Source organism: Pan paniscus, chromosome 19 (assembly GCF_029289425.2).
Source record: "Pan paniscus chromosome 19, NHGRI_mPanPan1-v2.0_pri, whole genome shotgun sequence".
NCBI classification, from domain to species: domain Eukaryota; kingdom Metazoa; phylum Chordata; class Mammalia; order Primates; family Hominidae; genus Pan; species Pan paniscus.
Window position 1 is genome coordinate 76,556,702 of NC_073268.2, and position 23,745 is coordinate 76,580,446.

General features: G+C 40.6%; 2 protein-coding genes across 11 annotated transcripts in view; one reads left to right on the plus strand and one right to left on the minus strand.

Moving 5' to 3' along the window:
* The window catches only part of USP32 (ubiquitin specific peptidase 32), a 214,028-nt gene extending 196,271 nt beyond the window's left edge, over positions 1-17,757 (minus strand). For 3 of the 10 annotated variants that reach the window (XM_034942616.3, XM_055101656.2, XM_055101654.2), the window contains exon 1: positions 17,313-17,680. In XM_034942616.3, the coding sequence (XP_034798507.1) occupies positions 17,313-17,370 (58 nt within the window). In that variant the 5' untranslated portion in view covers positions 17,371-17,680. Of the gene's footprint in view, positions 1-2,463; positions 2,663-17,312 lie in introns of those variants that run through there. The other 7 variants (XM_055101663.2, XM_034942617.3, XM_034942618.3 and 4 more) reach the window with 7 other exon arrangements.
* A 165-nt stretch (positions 17,758-17,922) lies between these two features.
* Positions 17,923-23,745, plus strand: part of CHCT1 (CHD1 helical C-terminal domain containing 1) — a 38,946-nt gene continuing 33,123 nt past the window's right edge. Inside the window, exon 1 of the mRNA XM_055101683.2 lies at positions 17,923-18,067. Within this exon, the coding sequence (XP_054957658.2) occupies positions 18,035-18,067 (33 nt within the window). The 5' untranslated portion in view covers positions 17,923-18,034. The remainder of the gene's footprint in view (positions 18,068-23,745) is intronic.

Sequence of the window (23,745 nt, forward strand, 5' to 3'; positions counted from 1 at the left end):
CCAAAATGCTGGGATTACAGGTGGGAGCCACCACGTTCAGCCAACTTTTATTTAAATAAATAGAAGGAGTATACTCTAAAATAATGATTAAAGGTATAGTATAGTAAATGACTACATAAAAAAAGCAAAAAGCAAAAACAAGTAAATGGCTACAATATCACTAGGCAATAGGAATTTTTCAGCTCTACTATTATCTTATGGGATCACAGTTGTGTATGCAGTCCATCGTTAACCAAAACATCATCATGCAGCACATGACTGTATAGGTATGTATAACATGGACAGAAACAGACATCTCAGAAAAAGCAAGATACAAAATTTTATGTACATTATGATTAAAACAATACTAAACACTAATTTGAAAAAAGAGTAACAGCAAATAATTAGCTGTGTTTGGTGATGAGATCATTAGTGAAATTTTCTCCCTTTATCTTCCAATCTCTTAGTAATCTTGTATATTGCTTTTGTAATATTTAAATAAGTTTTACAAAAGTGCTGTTGGTGGCTGGTAGTTGATATTCCTGTTTGTCTTTGTTTATGAAGCTCCCTCCTTCTCTGTGGATACCATGCTTCTTCTTACCCTATATATCTATAACCAACTGTGAGAGAGTTTTTAATGTTTTGACAAAAAATTTTAAAGGTCACACAGAACAATCATAATCTTTTCCACTGATTACTATGATCCCTTTGAATAGTCTCAGCTTGCATGGTCATTTTTACAGTCCCATACTACTATGCAAACTGAGAAATGACTACATATAATATAGATTTACTCTCTATCTTAGTAATTTTCATCTTTATCATTGAGTACTTAAAGGAACGTCTACAATGCACCATAAACCATACAGCAGAATGTTAGAATTTTCACTATAAAACCAAACACGTCATATATGCACACCCATGAAGTGTACAAACAATACATACTAAATTATCTCTTAACACTATTTTTCCTTTTTCTGGTGTTTTGTTGTTGTTTGTTTGTTTGTTTTTGAGATGGAGTCTCGCTCTGTCGCCCAGGCTGGAGTGCAGTGGCACGATCTTGGCTCACTGCAACCTCCGCCTCCTGGGTTCAAGTGATTCTCCTGCCTCAGTCTCCCCAAGTAGCTGGGACTACAGGTGCATGCCACCATGCCCAGCTAATTTTTATTGTATTTTTAGTAGAGACGAGGTTTCACCATGTTGGCCAGGGTGGTCTCAAACTCTTGACCTCAGGTGATCTGCCTGTCTCAGCCTCCCAAAGTGCTCGGATTACAGGGGTGAGCCACTATGCCCGGCCAAATCTTTAATTTCTAAACTAATTTGGAAAGACAGAAAAATTTGTATCTTCCTATGTATGTAATCAAAAAATAGTAGTCAAAATATTCATTGCATTTTCACTGTCACTCAATCTTTTGCCAATTATAATCTAATTTTTTTTAGTTTTTGTTTTTAGAGACGGGGTCTCACTCCTGTCGCCCAGGCTGGAATGCAGTGGCACAATCATGGCTCACTACAGCCTCAAATTTCTGGACTCAAGAAATCCTCCAGTCTAAGCTTCCCAAGGAGCTGAGATTACAAATGCGAGCCACTGAGCCCAACTATAATCCAATTTTTTATTTGTATATCTAATTATTAAATAATTTTATATATAATTGCACAATATATATTTTATGAAAAGTAACGGTTTCTAAGATGAAGAAAATCTAACCCCTTCCATGAGTTCCAGTATCTTATTATAACTACACTAAGCTACAATAATAGCTTAATATTAAACATTAATGTTTCTTCAACCTAAGGAAGCTGATTTTTAAAAATAATAAATATTAATTTTAAACACAGTATTAAAGTATTAATAATCAAACAAAGCCACGCAGTGAAATGACATTTGAATTTTGGGAAATTTTCTTTTTTTTTCCTTTTCTTTTTTTTTTTGAGACAGAGTCTCACTCTGTCGCTCAGGCTAGAGTGCAGTGAGGCAATCTTGGCTCATTGCAACCTCTGCCTCCCGGATTCAAGCAATTCTCCTGCCTTAGCCTCCCAAGTAGCTGGGATTACAGGTGCCTGCCATCACGCCCAGCTAATTTTTGTATTTTTAGTAGACAGGGTTTCACCATGTTGGCCAGGCTGGTCTCGAACTCCTGACTTCAAGTGATCTGCCCGACTCCACCTCCCAAAGTGCTGGGATTACAGGTTGAGCCACCACACCTGGTAAGAATGTTGGGAAAATTTTTTCATACTAACACATTGGCATATCAGTTATCAGTTGGATAAAAGTTTTCTTCTATATATGAAGTTATAAAATGCCACTGCCCAGAGACAAAAATCTTCTGAAGAGGTATTAGATGAATGGCTGACAACATCGAATAAAAACGCACAAAGAACATTGCCATAATAAACTTTTGATATCCAAAGGGCTACATTTGAGGGGTTATATACCTAAAAGAAACCTTTTTCGGCCAATATTTACATCCCCCTTAAACTCACCTACTACTCTCTCTATATATATGCCCATTAAGATAGGATATCTTCTGAGAACCTGCCTCCAGAAATAAAGTCTTTAAAAAGTTTGGGCCAGGCACGTGGTTCACGTCTGTAATCGCAGCACTTTGGGAGGCCAAGGCAGGAGGATCTCTTGAGGCCAAGAGTTTGAGACCAGCCTGGGCAACACAGCAAGACCTCATCTCTGCAAAAAATAATAAAAATAATTTTTAAAAGTTTAAAAATATAGCATTTCATTTAAAAAAGTGCCTACAAAAGCAGAAGATTTTAAAACATATAAATGTCACTTGCATCACTAAATACCCACTTAACCTTCGAACAGTCTCTACTCCAATAACACACATAACAAATAAACCCTAGGCCCTTACAGCAATTGGGCTAAGAAAGGTTAAATTTCAGAATTCATAAAGATAGGAGGCATTTCTCATTCTTATGGTAGAGACTACCTGCTGTCGTCTGTGTACATGCTTACAATAATAAAGGCCAACCTTTTATTAATGTTTGCTAATAAATATCCTCCTGATTTTCCATTCCAGCTAAGATTTGATAATATAATTGACTCTTCTGTGTTTTCATCACAAGCAGCACTGTTACAGATATCATGTCCTCTTAATTTATCCACAGGCTGTGTGAATAATTTAGAAAATTATTTTCAAAGGACTCTATCTAGGGAAGTCTTTTGGGTTTTAGAGTAGGGTTCTTTCTATTCTGGTTTTCTGCAGCTGTGGGGTCACTCTATCAGAATTTCATGGTTATACCCTTTGCACAATCTGTAACATTGTTTAAGTTCAAAACTACATACATTATTTCATCAAAATTAAAAACTTTTGGGCATTAAAAGATCCTATCAAGACCATGAAAGACAATCCACAGATATTAATATATCTGTAACCCACAGAAATATTTGGGAGAAAATATTTGTAAATCATCTATCTGATGTGAGAATAATATCCAGAATGTATAAAGAACTACAGAACTACAACTCAACAACAAAAAAGCACACATCTCAATTCAAAAATGGGCAAAGGATTGAATAGACATGTCTCCAAAAGACATACAAATGACCAATAGCACATTAAAAAAATGCTCATTAGCACTAGCCATTAGGAAACTAAAAATCAAAATGACAATACTATGTCACACCCATTAGGATGGTTATTAATTGAAAGAAAACAGAAAATAACAAGTATTGGGTAGATATGGAGAAAATGGAAGGAGCACTTGTGCATTGCTGGTGGAAATATAAAACAGTACAGAAGCTGTGGAAACCAGTTTAGCTGTTCCTTAAAAGGTTAAATATAGAATTACCATATGACCCAGCAATTCCATTCCTAGGTTTATATCCAAAAGAAGTGAAAGCAGGACTCAGACAGATATTTGTACACCAATGTTCACAGCAACATTATTCACAATAGCCAAAAGGTGGAAACAACCCAAATATGTCCCATCAACAGATGGATGTACAAACAAGATGTAGTATATACAAATTATTCAGTCAAAAAAAGAAATTAAATTCTGCTATGTACTACAACATGGATAAACCTTGAAAACATTATCCTAAGTGAAATAAGAAAGGTCAAATATTGTATGATTCTATTTACATGAAGTGTCTAGAATAGGCAAATTCATAAAAACAGAAAGTAGAATAGAGGTTACCAGGGGCTGGGGAAAAAAAGGGATAGAGAATTTCTGTTTGGGATGATGAACAAGTTCTGGAAATGGATAGTGGTGATGGTTATACAATATTGTGAATGTACTTCATGCCACTAATTGTACATTTTTTAAAATAGTTCAAATGGTAAATGGTATGTTCTATATATATATATATATATATATATATATCCACAATAAAAATAAAATAAATTGGCAAAGCCAGGAGAAGGTGGGAGAGAGCTATGTACATACCTGAGTTTGTGAAGATCAGACAAAAATTCACATGAACTATTTTGAAAGTCTTTTACAATAATCCTAGTAAGACATAGTTGAAAATATAATACTGATCATGACTAAGCCATAATCCTATTACAGTCGAAATCATAATTTAGTACAATTTTTTGCTTTCTCAAAGATATGAGAAAAGCTGCATACATGTATTTATATACTAGAAAAACATACCTTTTAGTAAGGGTTTTACAGCAATGCAAATGTCAAAGTAGCACTGGCGTGAATTGAGGCAAATAGTTTTTTAACTAGTAGGAGATAACTGTGAAGGACTTAGTAAATGTGAAAACTTTGAAAAGCTGAAAAATCCACCTGTAGTATTTTGACTTCACTGACATAGGGAAATGCACAAACATCTACTACATTCCAGATTTAGGGACTCAGGATACTAAGATAAACAGAAAAAGTCTACCCTTTCAAAAGTTTAGCTTATCTCTGCCAGGATCACAAGAGGCACTAGTGAAGAACAGACATTTTGGGGGCATTTTCAAATTCTCAAACTGACACAAATACATGAGATGCACAAAAGTCTTCTAAATTACAGTGTAACCTACAATTGTCTATCTTCTAATAAATTCTTCTAACACATAGAGAACTTCTGTGTAGTGCAGTCCTCTGAGACCTGTAATTATAAACTTCAGTCACATTGCTATAAAATTCCAAATTGGGAGTTTGAAATATGAGCCACATGTTACTTAACGTTCAGAAGACGTATAAATGAGAGCAAAAAGTTATGGCTTAACAGAAAACTAAATAAGAAATAACTATTGATTTTTAAATAGCAACATATCACAATCATACAGACACACCAATGACTGTAATCATATGGTTCTCTCAATCATCAAGCATATGCTAAATTTGTGCTTAAAACAGTCCAATGTGGTTTTAAAAAAAGGTTACTCTTCAGCAGCTTTCAATCTAGTTGGGAGAGTAAATTAATACACATAAAACATGTGTTATTTATGTACATATATATGTAAAAATACTCAAATACAAAGGATCCAAATGTAAGAATTCAAAGGAGATAAGTAAGTTCAGGAAAGCTCCAAAGAAGGTAAGATTTAGGCAAAGTCCAGAAGGATAGACAGAATTGAATGGAAATGAACCCTTCATAATCTAACTTCATCTTGCCTTTCCAACACATTGTACAATACAAAATTATTAGAATAGATAAAAGCAGTCTATGGCCATACCAACCTGAACATGCCAATCTCATCTGATTTCAGAATAAAAACAAATTAGAAAAAAAGCTGGGTGCAGTGGCTCACGCCTGTAATCCCAACACTTTGGGAGGTTGCGGTGGGTGGATCTCTTGAGCTCAGGAGTTCAAGACCAGCCAGGGCAACATAGCAAAACCCCGTCTCTACAAAAAGCACAAAAATTAGCAGGGCATAGTGGTGCACACCTGTAGTCCCAGCTGCTAGGGAAGCTGAAATAGGAGGATGGCTTGACCCTGGGGAGTTGAGGCTGCAGTGAGCAGTAAATGTGCCACTGCACTCCAGCCTGGGTGGCATAAAAAAGTCATTCCAGATAAGAGAAATCACAGAAATAGGAAATAAGAAGAGCATACTAATTAGCCCACTTAATGCTTATTGTAGAGAAGTGGTTAAATATTTTACATAGGAATACACATGTCAAATTATATAAATTACATGGGAGAAAAAAAGCTCCTAAAATTGCATGGAATTTTGACATGACTTTCCAATGTACCCTATTCATACCCATTACTCATTTGCTATTTGAGAGAAATGTCTCAGAACCAGTCAAACCAAGGCTCACCTTCAAAACCAGGTGGGCACCCAAATTATAATAAGAATTAGAAATTTGTGCTTGTCCTTGCATATAAGGCTGTGTTTCATTTTTCCTTCATATTTACTACTGATTGCTTCATGAATTCAGATAATTTCAGAGCCAGAAGGCATTATTTATAACCCAAATTTTAAATGTTTATATTCCTGAAACATTTGAATATTTGCATAAATGTCATGAGACAAAATTTACTCTGTAGAAAGCACAATTTACCAGATTACTGCTGCTAGTTGTATTCTGTCAGCTTTCTCCTTTAAGGAGAAAGCACAGCACTAGGTAGTCCCATTTATTACATCAACATTTTAATAAGGCCAGGCACTGTAGCCCACACCTGTAATCCCAGCACTTTGAGAGGTCAAGGCCAGAAGATTGCCTGAGTTCAGGAGTTCAAGACCAGCCTGGGAAACAACAGTGAGATTACCGTCACTACAACAAAATAAAAAAATTAGCCAGGTGTGGTCCATACATCTGGAGTCCCAGATACTTGGGAGGCTGAGATGGAAGGATTGCATGAGTGCAGGAAGTAGAGGCTGCAGTGAGCCATGATCGCACAACTGCACTCCAGCTAGGGTGACAGAGGGAGACCCTGTCTCAAAAAAAAAAAAAAAAAAGAAAGGTTTTTATCTGTCCCTTGGACTATTTGCCTCCTACTCCTCCAATTCATTCTTTGTATTTCCAATAGAATAATCTTTGAAATGCACCTCTAGTCATTTTACTCAGGTGCTCTTCTTCAGTGGAAGGTACGTATGCCCTATGGTTTGAAGTCAGTCATTTCAGCATGGCAAGCCCTAGTAGTTTCTATGATTTGGTCCCTGTCTGAACACTGTGTACCCTTGCAAATGTTGCTTTCTAGATCTTGAAATGTTCTGCTTCTCCACAGGTTCCCCCTCTTATCTCTCCTATTACTTACGTAAACTGCACAAATCTTACTATATAGCTTGACTGAATTTTTAGGGATGCATCCAAGGAATTATCCTGCAAAATTAAGATACAGAACATTTCCAGCACCCCAGTAGGCTCTCTCCTGTTCTCTCCCAGTCAATACCGACCCTCAGAGGTCACCACTATTCTGTCACCATAAATTAGTTTTGCCTATTTTGGAACCTCATATACACAGTAATGCAATATTTACTTTTTTTGTGTGTATGTGTGCATGGTGAACTCATTTTTAAGACCAAATTTTACGCATCTTCTCTGTGAAGCAAAACCCTGACAAGATTTAGTGTCTTGAAATTAGGGCCAGTGTATGATTTCTATTTCCAGAGGCTGGCATAGTGAGATAAGCTCACCAACAAACTGCCATGTATCTTTCCCCTCGAACTACCTGCCTTGCCAGATCCTTATCTGTCAAAACTAAGCCCAGATGTCAAGTTCTCTCAGAGGCCTCCACCAGCCAGCACAGTGGCTCATGCCTATGATCCCAGTGCTTTGGGAGGCTGAGGCTTGAGGCCAGGAGTTTCAGACCAGCAACACAGTGAGGCTTCGTCTCTGCAACATTTAAAAAAATTAGCCAGGTGTGGTGGTGCACACCTGTAGTCCCCACAATTCGGGAGACCTGAACCACCATGCCCAGCTAACAGTACCATTTTCATAACAAGCCCTGTATTCCCATCTGATTCTAAACTATGTGCATATACCATTGTAATAAAAACAAAAACAAAAGACTAAGAAAAGAGGGAGGGAAGCATTAGCCATGGAATATAAGAGAAAAAGAGTCTTAGACCAAGAAAAAAAAAGTTAATCATAAAATTTAATTTAAAATCACCTGGATTATTTAGAACCAAGAGAGAGCTCTGTGTGTTGAATTTTATATAACTCTGTATAACACTTTAAGCAAATAACTTTCTAACTCTAACTTCATATATGGCAGTAGGATAATACTTGTCATCATAAATGAAAAGTACATGAAGGTCATCATATAAAAATGATTATTTCAGGAATAAAATTATTAAATTTTATATATAACCAAAAGACATTCTCAAGTGTTCATAAGTACAATACTTACCCCATACTAATCTCTCAGGAATTTATTTATCAGCTTCAAGTATTTGAACTAAACAGACAAAACTACATACTATATTTAGGACTGTTTATTTTTAACTATCATTTAAAACTTTAAGCACAGGCCGGGCGTGGTGGTTCACTCCTGTAATCCCAGCACTTTGGGAAGCCGAGGCAGGTGGATCACGAGGTCAAGAAATGAAGACCATCCTGGCCAACATGCTGAAACCCCGTCTATATTAAAAATACAAAAATTAGCTGGGCGTGGTGGCTTGTGCCTGTAGTCCTAGCTACTCAGGAGGCTGAAGCAGGAGAATCGCCTGAACCCAGGAGGTAGAGGTTGCAGTGATCCCAAGGTCGCACTCCAGCCTGGGAAGAGACAGACATCGTCCCAAAAAAAAAAAAAAAAACTTTAAGCACAAACTTTTTAAAAGCTGCTGAAAGGAAAAGAAATTTTGAGGTGGATAAGAAATTTTGAGGTGGATACATATAGTATAACTCGATTCCTGTCTTTTATTTTTTACCCCCCGATCTGACAAACATGAAAGCTCTCCACAACTTCTCTCCATTATTTATACATTTATACATTCACCCAGACATCCAGTATTTACTGAGCACTTAAAATACATTAGGCACTGCACCTATCCTGACACTGGGGATTCAGCAACAGACCTGACAATAAACGTGATAATTACATATTATGATAAAGGCTGTACACAAACTGTTCAGAATATTGCACAATAGTGATAGACAAATACCACTTCATATGAGGTGATAAAGGAAGGCGTCCTTGAGGCCATCTGAGCTGTGGCCATCAGATATGAGAATGAGCCAGACATGTAAAAATTCATAAATAGTCTTTCCAGGATGAGAGAAAGTAGCAAATGCAAAGGCTGCAAGCCAGAATAGGTTCCAAGAACAAGAAGATGGCTAGTGTAGCTAGTGTACAGGAGGCAAGGGGTAAATTACAATTGAGGTTGGAGTTTTAAGCAGGAACCAAATTATTTACAGCCTTGTAGACCACTATAAAGACTGCATTTTTAAAAATTAATTATAGACTTTAAAGAAAGGAATAACAAGATCTGGTTTGGATTTTAAGAATACACTGACTGTGTGAAACTAGGAAACTACTGCACAGTGTCTTGGAGCAAAAGATGATGGCAGTGGGGACTAAAGTGGAGGCAATTAAGCAGAAGCTAACAGACTAAACTGAATACCAAACTAATAAAACTTGGTGACAGATTCTAACTGGAGATAAGGGGATATGGTCAGAAAGTGAGAGAAAGGGAGGAACTGAGGATATGTCTAGATTTTTCAGTTTAGTACTTGTGTTGCAATAGTGATGCCATTTGCTGTCATGGGAAAGACTAGTGGAGGCCTATCTTGTTAGAAAGATCCTTTCCATAATGTAATCTCTCCAGAGCCTTTCACGAGTCATCACCAAAAGGCAACCATAGCAAATGTTAAAAGACTTTTGCCACAGGGATAAGATGCTGGGGCAACCAAGCTTCTTTACAGAAATGAAAGACACTGGAGAACTTCCTCTGTAAAATCCCACTTTAGCATAGTTTTGCTTTTAATGCGGTCCAGTGTCTAGTACTCCAACAAACATGTTATAGGCAAGGTTTCAAAACATCAGTTTTCCTGAATCTTATTCACAAGATAGTGATGAGCGTGAATCTTATTCACAAGATAGTGATGAGCGCCGCCCTAGGCCAGGCACAGTGGCTCATGCTTGTAATCCCAGCACTTTGGGAGGCCGAGGCGGGCGGATCACCTGAGGTCGGGAGTTGGAGAACAGCCTGACCAATATGAAGAAACTCCGTCTCTACTAAAAATACAAAATTAGTCGGGCATGGTGGCACCGTGCCTGTAATCCCAGCTACTCGGAGGGCTGAGGCAGGAGAATTGCTTGAATTCGGGAGGCGGAGGTTGCAGTGAGCCGAGACTGTGCCACTGCACTCCAGCCTAGGCAACAAGAGCAAAACTCCGTCCAAAAAAAAAAAAAAAAAAATCCCTAAAATAAAGAGCCTGGCTGGGCGTGGTGGCTCATGCCTGTAATTCCAGCATTTTGGGAGGTGGAGGCGGGTGGATCATTTAAGGCCAGGAGTTCAACACCAGCCTGGACAACATGGCGAAACCCCATCTCTACTACAAAATACAAAAATTAGCCAGGTGTTGTCAGGCCTCTGAGCCCAAGCTAAGCCATCACATCCCCTGTGACCTGCACAATACATTCAGATGGCCTGAAGCAACTGAAGAATCACAAAAGTGAAAATGGCAGGTTCCTGCCTTAACCGATGACATTCCACCATTGTGATTTATTCCTGTCCCACCTTAACTGAGTGATTAACTTTGTGAAATTCCTTCTCCTGGCTCAGAAGCTCCCCCACTGAGCACCTCGTGACCCCCGCCCCTGCCTGCAAGAGAAAATCCCCTTTGACTGTAATTTTCCACTACCCACCCAAATCCTATAAAACAGCCCCATCCCTATCTCCCTTCGCTGACTTTCTTTTTGGACTCAGCCCGCCTGCACCCAGGTGATTAAAAACCTTCATTGCTCACACAAAGTCTGTTTGGTGGTCTCTTCACATGGACACGCATGACAGTGTGGTGGCACACACCTGTAGTCCCAGCTACTTTGGAGTCTGAGGCAAGAGAATCGCTTGAACCAGGAGGCAGAGGTTGCAGTGAGCCAAGATTACGCCACTACACTCCAACCTGGGTGACAGAGCAAGACTCTGTCTCAAAAATAAATAAATAGGCCAGAAGCAGTGGCTCACGCCTATAATCTCAGCACTTTGGGAGGCCAGCGTAGGTGGATAACTTGAGGTCAGGACTTCCAGACCAGCCTGGCCAACACAGTAAAACCCTGTCTCTACTAAAAATACAAAAATGAGCCGGGCGTGGTGGTGGGTGCCTGTAATCCCAGCTACTTGGAAGGCTGACGCATGAGAATAGCTTGAACCCGGGAGGCAGAGGTTGCAGTGAGCCAAGATCACGCCACTTGCACTCCAGCCTGAGCAATAGAGACTCTGTCTCAAAAAAAAAAAAAGAAAAAGATAATTAAAAAAAATTAAAAAGAGCCTTATGTTAATGAATACTAAGTCCCTAATAAAGAGGGGTGTTAAGGAAAGGTCTTGAATTCTGGTCATCTTTGAATAGATACATCTTAGGATAGATCTCTGACTATAAAAGAAAATTCTATTCTATTGCTGCATAACACACACACACACACACAACACAAAAGAAACAAACGGAAAGAACAATAAAGGAAACACTTGAAAAGCTAGTTTTTACCAGGCTTTTGTGCCAATAATTAACTACATACCTCTAACTTCCAAGAGTTCTTTATTATTAAATGAGAGGACTTATTGGAATGCAGAAAGACATTAAACTGCTCAACGTAAACACAAATATGTCATGAGGCCCAAAAAGCAAAAGCAGAAGCATAAACAAGCTCTGAAAGGAGAAGCCATGCTTCCCGGATACAGTATAAAAAGAACTGTCAGTCCCACCTTAATCTTCTCAGTACACTATCCAACTACTCATTTTTAGTTCATAAACTAAAAAAAAAAAAAAAATCCCTCCACCACTGCAGCTGTTTAACATTAAAGCTTCTAATTCAAACTCTCAGCATTACTCTGGTGCTGCAAAAACAGATTTTTCTCTAGTGACAACAAAAATAATAATCACTTCTCTAACTTTTCCAATGATCCAAGCATGTAATCCAGTGCCAAAAATCTTCCTTTTCTCGTCCTGAGAAAATATCTGGCTATGGGTTGGGCATCACAATCCCAACTCTAACTTCCTTACACATCTTTCTGGAAGGCAACCCTGAGTGCTGTCACTGTAAAGTCTCACTAAGCACAGAGAGAGACAATGAACAAGGAAAAACAAACAAGAGCTGTCCAGTTTGGTAAATGGGGAGCTCACTAACCAGCAAGTGATGTCCCCTCATTTTGCTCATCCCCCAAAATCCAGAGTTCATCAATATATGTATCTCCTCTTTGTCAGAGACACACCAAACTTACGAACTAAAGATTAGTGAGGTGAAAACAGTGAAATTAGTGAAACAGCGAGACTAGTGAAAACAGCACCTTTGTAATCACTCAGGTGACTACATATAAGCAGACTACTTAAAAACTGCCCCATTTTTCTCCTTTACAAATAGTAAGATCTGGGATACTTTTAAAAGGCTTAACCGAAACCAACAATTCCAAACTAATGCTAGAAAGTTCACTGGTGAATTTTAAAAATTCATAGGAAGGCAAATAAGTGCTTTAATAAGGGAGATAAATACGCATCCCAGAAGGTACTGACTGTGAAATTCAATTTCCGTGTATAGAATGATACATTATGCTAAACGAGCTAACATCACATCATAGGTAGTATAAATCTAACGAAATTTTAAGATTAATACTGAGAAATTGGTGAACAAAATCTGAGTTGGGAGTCAATGTTTTAAAGCATCTTAGATTTGGTGGATAAGCAAAATGAAAAGTACTGAATTATCAACTGTTACATGCTTAATTATTCCACTAGCAAACACAACTACCTATAAGTGACTAGGAAATTAAATCCTTTAACACTCAATTATTGAGCATATACTATAAAATGAGCACAGTGCTAGCAGCACTTCTAGGCCATCAGACACCCATACACACTCTGTATTTCCGTAGCACTTTGTCCTATAGCACTGCAGCACTTAATATACCATAAGCTAATCATTTATAAATGATATGCATATATACTACTTTTGAACATATTATGTGCATTATTAAACATACACAAGTTAGAACTATAAACAGAATTTCTAGTATTTTATTCGCATCCTCTATGAATAGGCTTACATTCTTTGATACAACAACTTACAATGAGATTACCTCCCAATAAACCCATCATAAGTTGAAAATATCATTAAGTCAAAAATGTATTTAATACACCAAATTTACTGAACATAACTTAGCCTACCTTAAACATGCTTAGAACACTTACATTAGCATACTGTTGGACAAAATAACACAGTAATGCGTTGAAAATCTCATGTAATTTATTAGTGTACTGAAATATTAATACTATGGTTATTAATACTAAATATTAATACTTTACTGAAATATGATTTCTACTGAACGCATATAGCTTCTGCACCATCGTAAAGTTAAATTGTAAGTCGGGGATTGTCTATATACACTTAGTGGAGATCACTGACCCAAGCTATATGATCCTAGAGAGAGGGGTCTTGGTTATCCATTTCCTTAGTGCCTAATTCATACCCAGCCTTCAGTAAAAATCTGCTGAATGAATGAGCAAAAGGACATTTTAAAATATGAATCCATAATATAACTTTTTGACACACTATAGTTCATCACTCAGCTACTAAGAGCAATATAAATGCCAGATTTTAAAGAAAGGGATTAGAAGAAATTCACCCACTGTATTTTATTACTACAATTTAAAAGTTAAGAATCATTTTAATTCAGCCGATTCTTACACACACACACACACACACACACACACACACATCGCCTTATAATCCTGTTTCCAGAAAGATGAAAGGAAGGACAGAGGAGCAGATAAGACAGAAGAATTAAAAAACTGGTGAAGATTTTTAAGATGTCTTAGAGTTCTAAAAGGATCTAAAATGCAACTCATCTTTCACCGAACGGTTTTTGAATGCTGTGTTCCAAGCATTTAAAACATGTTTTTAAGAATACACAAGCCACAAACTTAGATGCAACAAGGAGGTGAAATAAAGAGATGAAGAATGTGCTGCTCAAATTTCCAGTATCCATGAAGTACAAGTGTACTTCCTTAGAAAACACACGCAATATAAACAAGAGTCAAGGCTTTCCTTGTGTTTTACTCAAAATATTTAAGAAAGATAGATTCAAGCCAAAAAATAAAAGCTACCAGTAATCTCCCTAACAGTGTTTAAATGTACACTTTTAGAAAACGTTAAGGTTTAGACAACTGACAAACAGTCTAGCTAAAATAGCGTGCAAAAACCAATCTTCCTAATTTCTAGGTGCTTCTAAAATGTAACTGAAGTCACTAGACTGCCCTTCCACTCAGGCCCAGTAAGTGTTATCTGTCATTAACATAACACTTCGTTTCCAAGGCCCCGCTTTGCAAGATAAACTGCCTGCAATTCCATGTTTGTATGTGGTAATATATGCCTATTTTTTAAATACTACCTAATCACATCTAGGCATTATCTAGCATTCAATAATTTTAAGTAAAGCCAAGGAGGCAAGTATTTCTGTAGTTTTGTCAAGCTTGTTTTGCACACACTGGACTAATGTGTGTTTGTCAAATCCTATCTACCCTTTCCCCCATTCATTTTATACAATATAAACAAGTAGATGAAACCAATGAATGCAGGTTTTACCAACTATTTATATTATTCAAGTGCCCAAAAGAGGTTCCAAGCCATTTTTAGCTCTATCAAAAGATTCTGGGGACAGCCGCAGTGGCTCACCTGTAATCCCAGCACTTTGGAAGGCCGAGGCTGGCGGATCACCTGTGGTTGAGAGTTTGAGACCATCCTGGCTAACATGATGAAACCCCATCTCTACTAAAAATACAAAAAATAAGCCAGGCGTGGTGGCATGCGCCTGTAGTCCCAGCTACTCGGGAGGCTGAGGCAGGAGAATGGCTTGAACCCGGGAGGCGGAGGTTGCAGTGAGCCAAGATCACGCCACTGCACTCCAGCCTGGGCGACAGAGCGAGACTCTGTCTCGAAAAAAAAAAAAGCTTCATAAACTTTTTTTGTAATCTTAAATTCTATATTAAAGTCTGACATTTACTAAATGGTACCATGCTTAAAGAAGGGGGCTTCTGGTTTACATTTAGAAATACAATTTTATCAACTTGCTGCTCTCTTTTGCTTTAATTTTCCTCTAAAGCAAACTGGTAAAACATAAATTCATGCCGGCCGGGCGCGGTGGCTCATGCCTGTAATCCCAGCACTTTGGGAGGCCGAGGCGGGCAGATCACAAGGTCAGGAGATCCAGACCATCCCGGCTAACACGGTGAAACCCCGTCTCTACTAAAAATACAAAAAAATTAGCCGGGCGTGGTGGCGGGCGCCTATAGTCCCAGCTGCTGGGGAGGCTGAGGCAGGAGAATGGCGTGAACCCGGGAGGCGGGGCTTGCAGTGAGCCGAGATCGCGCCACTGCACTCCAGCCTGGGCAACAGAGCAAGACTCGTCTCAAAAAAAAAAACATAAATTCATTCCAATAGTTACAAATAAGCTCTTAACAAAGATTTTGCTATCTCTTCAAATACATGTGTTTTAAAATTCAACAGGCAGACACTGTATAAGAAATTAAACAAAAACCTTCCAGTCAGATCAGTTTAAAATGCAATTAACTTCATTTGTATTTACAAACGTACCATCTTAGTTTGATAGGAGATTAAGCAGGCTAGAGCTGAATACAAGTTTAATTTTAGAATTTCTCAATGCCAGGTACATCACTAGTATTCACACCCTCAAACTTAAGAAACACTTCTGAACCTTGAAGCTGTAAATCAGTTTGACTAATGTCCTCTTTCATGCCATGTAAGCCATTGCCTAATTGAGGCCAGACCTGTCAGGCTCACCAGCATCCCGGAAATGACTAGCCTACTAGGGCTGGAAACACATCAAGAATTTGGAATATTTCTCATATTGGGGCAGACAAAAAAAGTTCAAATGAGATTGTCCATAAAAACAATTATTATACTGTTCCACAAGGGAAAAAGAAAGAAAGACATAAAAGGCATATCTGTGTTATTCTGGTAAATCCACCACCACCAATACATCTCAATTCTGTATCTTACTGTCAGGTGATGGTCAACTGAACTTACCCACTTACCCCTCTTCTTCCTATATACGAACAAGAGTTCACTTCTCAAGCCTCATTTTGAATACCCGTCTTTTAATCTAATTACCATTTTATATCCTTAGCTACTAAAACCACCTGGAGCATGGCTGATTTCTTGACTTGGAAACCTGTTAACAATAATGCCTAGCTCCTAATCTTCTTAATGTTTTTTCACTTCTTACCAGGAATATCCATTAAATGTCTAAAAGAAATACAAGCATACACAGATCTACACACACTGAAATCCCAGTCATGAAAAATTAAGACATTCCGGCCATAAACTGTGCAACAAGACACTTCCAGTTAGTGTGTGCTTTAGTGATCATGGACAGCGGTATCAGAGTGAGTGGTAGGGGGTTGGGGCTGCCAACAATATACTGTGCCTCAGAGCCAATAAGCAGCAGGCCGGGACTGGCAGCCAGGCCAGTCTCTAAAGGGAGATTTAACACAATATCTGAATGCTGGACTTCCCAATGCCATTTCATGGAGAGGGATGGAGCGAGAACTGGGCATCAAGTGCAGTCAAAGGCTTTGGTCAACGTCGGAGGAGATGAAACCTAAGACAAGGTCTGGTGCCAACGCCAGCTGTCCAGTCTCATCTCACCTCAAACACAACTTCATTTCAGATCGTTCTTATCAAAGTCAGCCGCTCAAACGGTGAAGGGTGGCAGAAGCGGATGGCCACAGCCCTCAAGAGACAGGCATAGGCCCTGGGAAAAGGCAGGGACTCCCCAGATACGAAGGCGCTTCCAGTAGCAGAGAGGAGCGCTTTGCAGCCGCCTCCTCGTCCCCTTCCAGCTAAGGCTGTTAGGAACGAGGTTAGGATGTTATTGGAGGTTTTTATGAAGGAATGATAGGAGAAAATGGCAATGAAGGATGAGGGGGGCTGGATAGGCTGGAGCCGCCCAGGAAAACGGGGAGAGGACTTCCCTGGACACATCCAGGATCACAACGCCACCAGCGAGCACGGGCACTGCCCTGCCAGCGCCGATCCCCCTCTCTCAGGACAAGCCCCTTTCCAAACGGCTCTAATTCCCAAACGCTGCTTCCCACCCGACCTCTCTCCTCCACCACACTCCCCAAGGCCGGCCGCCTTTCCCTTCCGCCTCAGGCGCCCCACGCCCTCAATCTCCCCTCTCCCTCCCGGTTACCCACCCTCCAGGCTGCCCGTCGCGGGCCTCCCAGGCAGCTCGCCCAGACCCCTCCCCCCTCACCTCTCCTCAGCGCCTCCTCGTAGCTGAGGAATCCGATCCGTGACTCCTTGGCACCCATGCTCCCCTCATCCCCTCGGCGGGGGGTCGGAGCCTGATCTCGCCCCCACCCCCCTCCCGCCTTCTCCTCGGCGTCCCTGGGTGACGGTGACGGTGTCGGCGTCCCCCGCCCCCACCTCCCCCCACACTAACAAGTGCGGCTTCTGCCCCGGCGGCTCCTCCCGGTCGCCGCCACCGTCTCCATGCCGGATCACGTGACTCTTCCGCCCCGCCCCCTTCCCCTGCCTCCTACTCCGCCCTTCTCTCTCCTCCCTCTCCTTCCCTCCTCACGCCCTCTTCCCACCTCCGCCCCCTCCCGCCAGCTCCGCCGAGGGTCACGGGACCCGAGGCCAGACACTGTTCCCGGTAACGGCCGCCCAGGGCCGCACGCTCCGCCCCTCCCCAAGCTAACCGCGCGCAGGAGCGGCGGGGAGGGGGACGCATCTCCGCACGTAACGCATCGTCCCATCTTCCCGCCAATCGCAGCCGCGCGCCCCGCCCGGGCGCCTCCGCTGGCGACGGGGGGTGGTGACTTCCGGGGCGCTTGAGGACGACCCCCCCCCCGCCCCCGCGCACACATGTTCTGGCGTTCGGCGGGTGGGGTCCGAGCAGCTGACGGTTAGTGTAGCAGTTGCCGGGACCTAACATGGAAGACCGCAGAATCTTAGGGAATGGCGTTCTGAGGGATGCGGCATATGGCTCAGAAGAGAAAGGAGTGGGTAGGCAGGGAGCTCCCAACCTTAGGGACGTCTTTGACTGGGAGGGCGTTGTGAAAGGAAAGGAGAATCTCAAGGCTTTCCTGTGACAAAAGAATGCTCACACCTAGCGGGAGATCCCTGAGGAAAGTGGACCTTGTTAACGAAGTGGATCTGCCTTTTCGGGTCATCTCGCCTGCCCGGCCCACCTTCTCCTCCTGACCATGCCTCTTGTACACATTCTCTGGAAAGCGCTGTGCAAAAGGCTTATCCTCTCTCCCAGAGTTTCTCCCCGAGAAACATGAGGGCTACAAGGCTTAGCGTGGAGTCGTTTTAATCTGTGGTAAAATATACGTAACAAAATGTACCATTTTCACAATTTCTAAGTGAGTTCAGTGGCGTTAAGAACATTGATATTGTTTTGCATCCATTGCCACGTCCCATTTCCCACCGTTTTTCATCTTGCAAAAGGGAAACTGTGCCTATTAAACGGTAACTCCCCAATCCCCCTCCCACTGGTCCGTGGCAACCCCTGTCCTACTATCAATTTCACTACTCTTAAGTATTTCCTCTGAGTGGAACTCTGCAGACTTTCTCTTTTGTGACTGGCTTATTTCACTTGGCATCGTGCCTTCCAGGTTCATGGTGTGGCAGCATGTGACTGACTCTCCCACTCCACCTCTCCATTTCCCAAAGAATGAAAAGCAGGGATGTGAACAGCTATTTGTGCCCCCGTGTTTATAGCAGCATTATTCATGAGAGCCAAAAGGTGAACACAACCTATAGGAAACCATAAATGGAGAAACCAAATGGGGTGTATATGTACAGTGGAATTATTATTTAGTTCCTTGATTTTCAACTCTATTTAGTTTGCGTCTTCAACCTAAAAGTCACGGAATAAAGCTTCTGGAAAAGGAAGCAATATTGAAAAAGTAACCATTTGGATTAGATTGGACCCAAGGTGCCGGTTAGGTAATTTAGGGCCAGGGAAAGGTTATTAGTTCCTAAAACCAACAGATTCTAATATACCCTGCTAGAGAAAGAAGGTAATATTCTGTGTTTTTCTTTTTTCTTTTTTTTTTTTTTTTTTGAGACGGAGTTTCACCCCTGTTGCCGAGGCTGGAGTGCAATGGCGCGATCTCGACTCACCGCAACCTCCGCCTCTCTGGTTCAAGCGACTCTCCTGCCTCAGCCTCCCGAGTAGTTGGGATTACAGGCATGCGCCACCATGCCTGGCTAATTTTGTATTTTCAGTAGAGACAGGGTTTCTCCATGTTGGTCAGGCTGTTCTCGAACTCGCAACCTCAGATGATCCGCCCGCCTCAGCCTCCCAGAGTGCTGGGATTACAGGCGTGAGCCACCGCGCCCCACCAATATTTCGTGTTTTTCTACTCACCTTTCCTGGCAAACCAGATCAGCAGCGTGGCATTAGTCACAGCGCTGCCCTTTCCAGTTCACTGTGAGGTGGTTAATTTTAAGACCTCAGATTAGCTGCATTACTGAAAGGCCATGAATCAGGGGGTTGGGAATACATTTCAAAGCCTTTAATTTCCAGGTCATTAGTTCGGTATAGAGAGACATCAGGCAAAACACCTCAGTCATCTTCAGCCTGCAGAGTGCGAGTTCCGAGTTAGATTATCGTAATTAATGGGAAGTGAATCTTACGAAAGGGCCCAGCTGTAAGGGAAAAAAACCCTCAAGAGTTCAATTGCAACATATACTACTATTATTACTGTCCTAAACAGTCAGTACCTACAGATGGCCTTGCTATACAAGGGATAGGCTTGGGTATTTATCTACCCACTTGATTTGCAGTGGAGTTGGGAGCAAATTAATGTATCTCTTTGTGGCACTTGCCCCACTTGAAAGACAGGACTAGAGTTGCAGCTTAGCTGCTTTCATGAGATGGTAAATGATTTACAAAATACTCAGGAATTAATAGAATATGACCGCATGTGTCGTTTTCCGATGGGGTGCATTCTAAGAGATACATTGTTGTGCAAATATCATAGATTACTTACACAAACCTAAATGGTATATCCTGCAGCACACCTAGGCCATTGCTCCTAGGCTACAAACCTGTATAGCGTGTTACTGTACTGAATACTGTAGGTAATTTTTTATTTATTTTTATTTTTTTTTTTTTTTGAGACGGAGTCTTGCTCTGTCGCCCAGGCTGGAATGCAGTGGCGCAATCTCGGTTCACTGCAGCCTCTGCCTCCCAGGTTCCAGTGATTCTCCTGCCTCAGCCTCCTGGGTAGCTGGGATTATAGGCGCACACCATCCCGCCCGGCTAATTTTTGTATTTTTAGTAGAGATGGGGTTTCACCATGTTGGCCAGGCTGGTCTCGAACTCCTGACCTCAGGTGATCCACCAACCTCGGCCTCCCAAAGTACTGGGATTAGAGGCACGAGCCACCACGCCTGGGCTACAGTAGGTAATTTTAACAATGGTATTTGTGTATCTAAACATAGAAAAGGTACAGTTTAAAAAGCAGTGTAATCTTACATGACCACCATCATATATGTGGTTCTCCTTTGACTGAAACACGACTGTAGCTCATGACTGTATGAACTTATTGTAAAGTAAGATTTACAGCAGTACTAACATGAACTTTTAAGATTTCCTCTTTAAGTTTCAGGCCTGGCATCCCCTAAGGTCATAAAAATTTCCACTCCATGGATTAAGCACTTCTAAAAATTGTGAGTTGAGATAGCAGATTAAGAAATACTATTTCTCCTTTGTCTGAGTTAAATTAAGCATATTATTGTAGCCAGTGAAGCAGATAGTTGTGTCTGATGGGAATTTTAAGTGTTAAACCCAGATTAAAACCTGCATTTTGGTTTGTATTACGCAGTAGCAGGGAGTCATATGTTAAACATCCCTCTAAAACTTAAAATTGATGCAGTACTTAAGTCTAATAACGTAGAAAGTCTGAAGTCTGCTTGTCATGCTGAAAGGAATTCTATTAATCGTTTAGTTTGTTCAGTTTCATTATATTTAACTTAATCCATTGAAGTGTTGGCCAACCACCTCACTTTTAAGTACTCAGTTGTACTTAGGAAACCATTGCTTTAACTACAATTACATGCCTGCAAAAGGGTTATCCATATAAAGATTTAAAGCACAGGAGATTGGCATGTAATTTCTACTTCCAGTTGGGCAACAGAAATGACAAGTGTTTTCCCCAGTTTGTACTCACAGAGAAATGACATAAGAATAGGACAGTCATTTTAGTACTTGCCAAAGAATCTTAGGTAAGCTAGAGAGAGGGAGGTCAATATAATAGAAGTGGAAAAGCACCTAATTTATGTATAACTTCATTGCTACAACGTGACACCAACACATTAAGAGAATTGATTTTTCAGTATTATGGACTTGTTACCTTACAGTAAAACAATATGAGGATGTGGTCACGTGTATTGTATTTTTATGTACACTAAAGCACTTGAAGCTTTTTTTTTTTTTTTTTTTTTGAGACAGGGTCTTGCTTTGTCACCCAAGCTGGAGTGCAGTGGCACAATCAGAGCTGACTGCAGTCTTTACCTGCCGGACTCAAGCAATCCTCCCACCTCAGCCTCCCAAGTAGCTGGGACTACAGGCATGCGCCACCACACCTGACTAATTTTTTATTTTCTGTAGAGACAGAGTTTCTGTAGAGAGCCCAGGCTGGTCTCGAATTCCTGGGCTCAAGTAATCCACCTGCCTTAGTCTCCCAAAGTGCTGGGATTATAGGTGTGAGCCACCACGCCCGTCCCGAAGCTATTTTTGTACAAGTAATACATGCTCATTTTCCATCAGTACACAAGTATATAATGTAAAAGATCACTTCCAAAATATTGAAAGAATGACTAAAAATACGTCATTCTCTAATCTGCAGTTAAAGAAATTTCTCCTCTCTGTTTATCATTCTTTTAAAAATGCTGGCTGGTCACAGTAGCTCACACCTGAACTGTAATTCCAGTGCTTTGGGAGGTCAAGACAAGAGGATTGTTGAGGCCAGGAGTTTGAGATAAAAAGTGCCTAAAATTGGCAACATTTCAACAGGAGCCATCTCCTAAGAGTTTAAGACACACAGGATTCCTAAATTAAAACTATGACTAGGAAAGAAAACATTAAGATAACGACCTTTAACTTAGACCTACCTTGGAGGTTCTCTTTGTTTTACTACAATCTATGTTTGGCAAACAAACTACTCACTGATTGTGTGAATTAAAGTTTACCCTATGTTATACTCCTGTCTCGCCCTTCTCTACTCCAACTGCAATGAAGTTATATTCGTATCTCCTTCAAATTAATAGTTTACAAAGGTTAGGAGAAGGGTCTTATGGACAGTACCACCAGTGGCTGCTTTTTCTTCCTAAGCTCCTGAAAAAATCAAGTAGCATCCTTTTAGTTCTCCTTGATCTCTTTACTTCTTCCCATGTGGCAGCTGGACTGTACATTTAGGCCAGTCTCTTTCAGCAAAATACAAACTACAAGCTTGAGAATAAGTACATCAGTTGAATTCTAATCAGCAATTAAAATGCATAGAATAATATGGACTCCAACTTTAAACATATAGGATATACCTTACTTCAGTTTCTAGATAATAATAACTTTGTCAAGTCACCTAAAGTCCAGCTTATCACCTTAATATGCTTTCTTAGATATTTGAGAAATACCAGCTCCAGCTGTGTACCTTTGGCTTTGATTTCTTCATCTTGTGGATGAGAGATTTAAACTCAATCAGGCTTTTTCCAGTTGTTGTTGTTGTTTAAGAGACAGCGTCTCTCTCTAACACTCAGGCTGGAGTGCAGTGATGTGATCATAACTCACTGTAACCTCAAACCCTGGGCTCAAGAAATACTCCTGCCTGAGCCTCCAGAGTAGCTGGAACTACAGGTGCACACCACCACACCTGGCTAATTTTTTAATTTTTTGTAGAGATGGGGTGTTGTTTTGTTGCCCAGGCTGGTCTCAAACTCCTGGACTCAAGTGATCCTCCCGCCTAGGCCTCCCAAAGTGCTGGGATGAGACACCATGCATAGTCACCCCACTACCTATTAGTATAGTACTTCCATTCTGTTTCGCACCTTTTGCTGAAATACTGGTCTGCTGTTTTTCCAATTGTCCTCCATTTTGGACCCCAGGCCTCCTTTTGATCAATAACTATTATCCTGATACTCAAAAAAATTCTGAGACAGAGATGGGCCTGCCTACCTATAGGTATTTAATAGTAATTGTGGTATAATTTGAAAACTCTTTTAAGAGTTTTACAGTGGGAGTGAGGATGGGGTTAATCATTAGAGTCTTAAAAGGACCTAGGAAATGTACCATGTGATTTATGATTCTAGGTTAAGATAAAACTTTTTCGTATGGTGGTACTAACCCAACAATTAACATCTTTAAAAATCCCAATATTTTCTTCCAAATGGATTTGAAAGCTATAAAATAGCATTTAGTTAAAATTGTTTTGGCAGGCCAGGCAGGGTGCTTCATGCCTGTAATCCAAGCACTTTGGGAGGCCAAGGCAGTAGGATTGCTTGGGCCAAGGAGTTTGAGACCAGCTTGGGCAACATACGGAGACTCTGTCTCTACAAAAATAAAAATTAAATTACTAGCCATCTCAAAAAATCTTAAAAATTAGCTGGGCACAGTGGTGTACCTCTGTAGTCTCAGCTACTCAGAAACCTGAGGTGGGAGGATCACTTGGGCCTGA